General features: G+C 43.5%; 1 protein-coding gene across 1 annotated transcript in view; it reads left to right on the top strand.

Moving 5' to 3' along the window:
• Nucleotides 1–6,470, top strand: part of INPP5D (inositol polyphosphate-5-phosphatase, 145kDa) — a 61,543-nt gene extending 55,073 nt beyond the window's left edge. The window contains exons 22-28 of the mRNA XM_009319126.1: nt 396–483; nt 1,219–1,368; nt 2,139–2,232; nt 2,467–2,574; nt 3,211–3,480; nt 5,057–5,633; nt 6,365–6,470. Coding sequence (XP_009317401.1) covers nt 396–483; nt 1,219–1,368; nt 2,139–2,232; nt 2,467–2,574; nt 3,211–3,480; nt 5,057–5,633; nt 6,365–6,367 — 1,290 coding nt within the window. The 3' untranslated portion in view covers nt 6,368–6,470. The remainder of the gene's footprint in view (nt 1–395; nt 484–1,218; nt 1,369–2,138; nt 2,233–2,466; nt 2,575–3,210; nt 3,481–5,056; nt 5,634–6,364) is intronic.
• Nucleotides 6,471–6,799: the final 329 nt, after the last annotated feature.

Below are 6,799 nucleotides of genomic sequence, written 5' to 3'. Positions count from 1 at the left end.
TACACTGAGAGACTGGGGAAAGACTCTACAATAAGTGATTGTAACAACAGCCAAACAGATTTTTGGGAACAGACTGTAATCAGAATCCAGATCGCTTCCTCCTAGAGCAATTTTCAGTCCGCACTGTAGGAAAAAACTGCAGCTCAGCCCAATGTGAGTGTTTGATTTGTAGCATTCTGTCTGCTGTGCTGGGAGTGAGAGTGGGGGGACTCTAAAAGTCTGTAGTCTTCTACCACAGATCTCCAAACATCATTGAAGAGGCTGATCCCGGGTGTGACATGATACCCTCACGGGTCTGTCCAGTTGCGTTTTGCTCATTTGGGACTGAGGCACAGGACGAACTGTGTTCATGTAGACCACCTATTGCATTGACCCACATTAACTTGTCTTTGCAGCTGACTCCAATTATTTCAGACCCAGAATACCTACTGGATCAACACATCCTGATCAGCATTAAGTCATCAGACAGTGATGAATCTTATGGTAAGTGCTTAGCTCTAAAGTTCTGGATGAGTCAAAACCTACTTAGATTTTTCCAAACCACTGAAAGAGTGGGAGAGAACAGAAGTAACTCTTACAGACTGAACTTCTGTGATGCTCTGACTTCTGATTTAGAACTCAATACAATATTTTGTGAGGTAATGATGATTAGAGGAATATGAACTAGAAGCATCAATCTGTGTGAGCTTTACCAGCCCTAAAAGAGCAGTGGCTTAAAAAGCAAGTATTTTATAGGAATTAAATCAGGAGTCAGTCTGTTTAAATGGCTATATTCAGAACATACAAATCCTGTTTCACTTGCATTTACTTGATGCATTTCTCCTGGCTACAGAAAAGTCATTGTCAGTGCTGCTTGCTTCCAAATTCTAACCAGCCAGAGATTGCAGTCCTTATCCACAGAAAGCTCTTTGCTGAAATTTCATTAACTGAAATGGCAGTCACAGGCTTATGTTTTCCTTACCTGCAATGGAAGCTCAGAACCCTGTAGTCACCTGCAGGCGTCTCCAATGCCCAAATCCTTCACACATATGTGAAGAAGTGAAATGAATGCCCCTGATTTCTCAAGAGATATTACACTCCTTACTGTGATCCAAAGCAGATTCTCTCCAGTAATCTCAGCCCTGTCGGCATAGTGATAGTAGATGACTGACACAAGAAAGAGATTTCAATGCTTTTTTTTCTCAGTCCCAGGCTCATTGTCTCCTTGTCATCCTCTAGGGGAAGGCTGCATTGCCCTGCGAATAGAAGCAACAGAATCCTTAGTTCCTATCCATACTGTGCTGACACACCATGGTGAGAAAACAGGGGTCTTCCAAGGTGAAATCAAGTTACAAACATCACAAGGAAAACAGAGAGAGAAACTGTATGGTAAGGAACGAGATCATCTCTGCAATGCTTGTTCTAGAGAATATCCATCTCAAAAGATTTCTGATAACTGTCAAGGAACTGAAAATTATCCTTGCAGTGCTCTTAGTCCCAAAGAGGCAAGAGCTTTCGACGCTGACTGCAAGGAGATGTGAGTATTGTTAGTCCTTAAGTAAGAGTATACCTTACTTTTTCAGAAAGACACAGCAATTCCATCTGGGTTTTTCTTTTTCATCATTCATCATTCAAGCAAATACAGCAGACTGAGAGAGCCCCCTGTCTGTCACTGATACTGATTTTATTGAATAGTGATACCTTATTTCCACCTATATAACAAGGTGCCGAAGCTCTGCCTGCTCCAGTCACCCTGGGGAACATCTGCAAAGAGCATGTGAGGCTTTCAAGGAGCAGTTCCTCAGCTAAAAGATCACAAGCTTTGCTTATTTTACCTTGCCACCTGTTGTTCTCTTTCAGAGTACAAAAGCAGCCTCACAACATTTATTATTATTGTCAATGGTAAAATGACCTGTATATGACTGTTTGGGGGATCATGACCTTTGTATTTCAAGATACACACTTTTTCCCATGTCAACAAAACATGATATGTATTAGTGGGCAGTTGAAAACATAATAGCAACAACTGTTTAAAACGGTCTTACTGTCATTCTGATAGACAAAGAAAGATGCCTTAATACAAGCAGTAACACTGAAAACTTAGGGAATCAGACTCTGAAGCTGCCAAAACACTCTTTTATGCCTTTTCTTTCCTTCAGATTTTGTCAAGATTGAACGTGATGAAATCGCTGGGCAGAAACCAAAGAACATCAGCAACTTAGAGCCTAGCAAAGACTGGGATCAGACTAACAGGTAAAGGGCAAGTGGGTAAGTCAGTTACAGAAAACTAGTTGGCTCAATAAACGCAAAGCTGAGCTTGCTGTGGGAGCAGTATTAATAGGCATGGTGAGCACTGGGAAGCTGCCTTTGTGGCTCTCTGGTCAGGGCTGGTGAATGCTTCTGTGCCCAAGGCTTCAAAAGCTGAGAATGCATTAGTCAGACGGGGTCCCTGCAGTCACTTAAAAAGGGCCCTTTTATTTCCAACAGAAAGTCAAAATCTACTCATCTGATGGCCAGAGAGGCAGCAGCCATTGCTCGCTGTTGGGGGAGTGCTTCCTCTTCTCCAGACAACCCGGGAAAGGAGGATATGTTACGGTAATCTTGCTGCTTTACCTCTGCCAGCTTGGGGTGGGAAGCTATGCCCAAACTGCCTGTCTTTTCCTTTCCAGAAGTCACAGGACACTTCAGTTTCACAGGTGCATTTCTTTGCAGGCAGCTTCCTGCCTTCTGCCTGCTAGTCTATATGGGTACACCTCAAAAGGCCAAATGTCTCTCCTGTTGTTCCAGCAGCATATTTCTATGCTGCGCAATGCTGCCCAGTGCTGCGATTTGCCTCTTGCTTAGAGCTGTCCTGCTGCAGCTGCCAGCTGAACTGCTGAGCCCAGAAACCTGTAAAAGCCCCTATATGTGGCTGCAGAAGCTGAGTGTTCTCTGCAGCCTGGAAATGGAAACATCTGCCACAGCCAGAGGAACTATTTGGGGCTGGGGGAGGCTGGGGGAGGTGGCCTTGACCCAGCTGCTTCCTCTCCAGTGACCCAGGGAAGGGAGGCGCTAACAGGACTCCCACTTATTGTCTGATTCTGAAGCAACAGTGACAAAAAAAAAAAAGAAGTAGGTTCTATTGAATCTAAGTAGTCAGTGGGCACGAACTCCTTTGTAGCTGGCAGGGAGACAAAAAAATAAATGTATTTGTGCATGTATCTTCCTAACAATATTTATTCTCTTCAGCAGCTCCACTCCCACAGACATCAGCAACCCCAACTACCTGGGGATGGCTGCTTTCTCTCAGCAACCCTCTGCAACCAGCCAGCTTAAGCAGATACCTTCACCAGACCAGCCACCTTCTGTCTGGAGCTACGAGCAGCAGCCCAAAGAGACAACCTCCGTAATGGGACAGAGTCAGTCATCCTCCACATCACCCTCCTTGTCGCCTCTATCTCCAAAAACATCCCTCCAGCCTACAGTAAACAGAAGCATTTCTAGTCGGAGTCAAGAGTACCTGTGAGTCTTTGGGTTTTGCACTGGGGCTAGTCCCCTCTTTCCTGCCATTCTGCACAGTCACTATTTCATTATCTGTATGGAGAGTTCAAGGTGCAGCATATTCTTTCAGTCTTTTATCTCTAGAATTAGAAAAAGATAAGTGAAGGTCACAAGTGCAGACATCACATACTCAAAGAAAACTAGTGTAGTAGTTCCTCAGACTTTTGTGAAAGGAAAGCCAAAAATATATGTATAAGTTTAATTCCCTACCAAGAGAAGAAGATGACTACAGAGTTGACTGTAGTAACAAGAAAAGGGAAGAGTGTGGCATAGATCTTTCCACTGGATGGGATGGAGAGCTCCTTCACATGTCATATGTGAAGTACTTTAACTGAATTTCTACTTACACTACTATACAAATGTCCAGCTTGCTATAGACATTAGCATCCATGTGCTGCATCTATCACAAGTCTTGATGCAGAATTTCCATCCAGCAATTGAAAATATCCCATCCCTACCCAACTTAGTAAAGTGATGAGACTACTCCACCCTAGTGCATGTATGCAATCAGTGTCCTCATTCCAGACCTCTTTTTCATAGTGACAGCTGCTTTCTGAGTCTGGGCTAGAGTTCGCTGGTAAATGTATGCGGCACTCTGTAAGCCAGAACTTGCAGAAGTCAGAGCTGCAAGCACTGCCTCAATCTGTTATGTACCTGACAACGCTTCATCACACTTTCAGCTCTTTGCTCCTGCATGTACTGACTTCCAGAAAATAACTTGAAGCAAGTAACACAAATCATCTGAAGACATCCAAAGAACATGTGGCACTCATCCCTATTCCATGCTGTTCAGTGATATTGTGGCTGATCTTTTAAGTATCGTGGCGGTTCTCCAGATGAAAGCCTTGCCAAATCAGGTCGAGTCATACAAAAACCACAAAACCTCCCTTGTCCCATTGTACAGCTGTGCTGTCATTCCAGACTGAGCCTCAATTCAAAGGGCTCAGCTGTGAACGCACAATGATTGTCTCACCCTACAGTATATAGCTATTACTTATATATTGTGCATTTGGGTGCATTAAGGAGTTTTATCCCTTCCCTAGGAATACCGTGTGGCATTGGTAGCAAAAGGAGATTGACCTAGTTGTAAAATGCTACAGTGTGATGTGAGCTCTTATGTTAACTGTCCGGACAACCATTTCAATCCTCTCTGCCAGATCTGAGGATTCTTACTAATATTTAAATTCAGATTTGTGCATGTCGCAGAGCCATCAAAGCACTTGGCACAGTTTGGCTCAGTAGCTTATCTCTGTTTAAGGAGAAGCCAAGTATCACTCTGACAAGACTGTAGTCCAGCAGGTAGTTTATACAGTACCATGCATATCTGCTCTCAGCTGTCATGATAATAATGATTAAACAAAGTAAAAACAATACACAATTCTGTTCTTTTTCCCACAAGTTTGTTATCCTGTTACCCCTTTGCACAGTCAGCTTAATTTTATCATGCTCATTTCCTATTCATTTTCTCTTTAAATCAGTCAGTGTCCCTCACCTGCTCTTTACAAGTCTCCTTTTTACACTGCTTTGATGACTGTAGGCCATCTGAACTGGGGAAAACGACAGCAGAGCCTTTGCTTCAGGAGGAGGGACAGCAAAAGCCAGAGATGTTTGACAACCCACTGTATGGCTCTATGGGCTCTAAGTGCAAGGTGGCATCAAAGAAGGAGCAGGACTACTCCAAGGCCTTGCGAAAAGAGCAGCCGCCACTGCCTGATCAGAGCTTTCATCTCACAAAGTCACAGGAGCCTGAGAGCAGCAAGACCTCTGGCAAACAGCCATCACCACCTTTCCTGGTCCCCACACAGCGATTTCGGTCCTATACCTGCTCCGGCCAATCTGAAGAAAAGAATACAGGTGAAAAGACTCAAGGCAAACCGAAGATGACTACATCATTAGAAAACTCAGCACCACTCAAAAAACTAGTCAAGCCACTGAGGTCTGAAGTCAGCCCAAGCATCCAGGGACAGCACAACAAGCCTCCCCTTCCCTCGAAGAGCCGGGCAGTGCTGGACATGCAGAACTCCAAGGGCCGAGACTATCGGGACAGTTCAGAGCTGCCACACTCGGGGAAGCATCGGACAGAAGAGGGACCAGTCGGCAGGACAACTACACCGGTGTGTTACTTGTGGGAATAAGGCAGAGTGGAAGTTTTATTAGACTGTGGTGTCACAGCAGAATACTACTAGAGTAGTACTGGCTTAATCACTGTGCCCTTGCTCTTTATTTCCTAACCAAGCTCAGAGCACTGTCCTGAGGGACTACAAGGCTTGCAGAGCAGGGGATGCAAGGGAGTATCTTAAAGCAATATCGTTGCAGAAGATGTCATGTTGTGAAACCATGGCCTTAGTTTTGCATGAAGTTTTACCTTCTTCTGGACTGTTTAAGCTTGATGGCCAGAAGAGGAATGCAAATAGTCAGCTACTTTGTTATTGCTCATTTGGTGCATACAGCATTGTTTCTGAGAATGTCCAAACTTGGCCTGACAGCACAAATCTACAGTATTGGCTAATAATTTCCTTTGCTGTTATTAATAAAAAGATGATTAAAAGTAGTTATCTATGGGAAACACTTATCAACTTAGAACAGTGGTGTCCAAAAACATTACAGAGCCCTCTACAGAAATAATCACACATCTACTTTTCTGGGCTGGTGGTTTTTTTGTTGTGTGGGTTTTTTTGTTGTTTTTTTTTTCCAGAATGTCATGAGCTGTAGGGGAGGTCTTAGTAAATGGGTTTGGGAGAAAAAGAGAGCCCACTTGAGCAAGCTGTAGGTTTGTTTTTTCCTTCTCCATCAAAACTTTTAGAATTTACAGTAGACAAGCTGATGTCTTCTCTTGTCTCTACAGTGAAAACGACACAGCAGATGGCACCCTAGGAAGAATCCTGATGGGAAGAAAGATGGAGATTACTGCTTTGTTCACACTGGTGTCCTCTGGTCTGGTTCTAAAAAGACTGGGGATTTTTATTTTTGAGGGTGTATCCCTCTCTATGATTATGAAAGTGTTCTAGCTGAGAAGTTTATCCTATGTGGCTCAGACCAAGAGAAGCCAGGACCACAATACCAAATGCAAGTTAGCCTTTTGTAGTATCACTTTAGTACTTCTATTAAGAGGCAGGTGGTTAAGTACATGCATTAGTAAATGTTTTGAAAAAGAGGAAGGTACGGTATAAGGACTAGGAGATGGAAGGGGTGTATATAAAGAGCCCCCTTTCTACAAAAGCAAAATTTTTATTTTGTGTTACAGAATTCCTATTAAAGAGTGATATGTAAAGAAAGCATT

Source organism: Pygoscelis adeliae, unplaced genomic scaffold (genome assembly GCF_000699105.1).
Source record: "Pygoscelis adeliae isolate BGI_AS28 unplaced genomic scaffold, ASM69910v1 Scaffold30, whole genome shotgun sequence".
Lineage (NCBI taxonomy): Eukaryota > Metazoa > Chordata > Aves > Sphenisciformes > Spheniscidae > Pygoscelis > Pygoscelis adeliae.
Note: the sequence above shows the minus strand (reverse complement) of the source record. Positions and strands in the feature narration are given on the sequence as shown.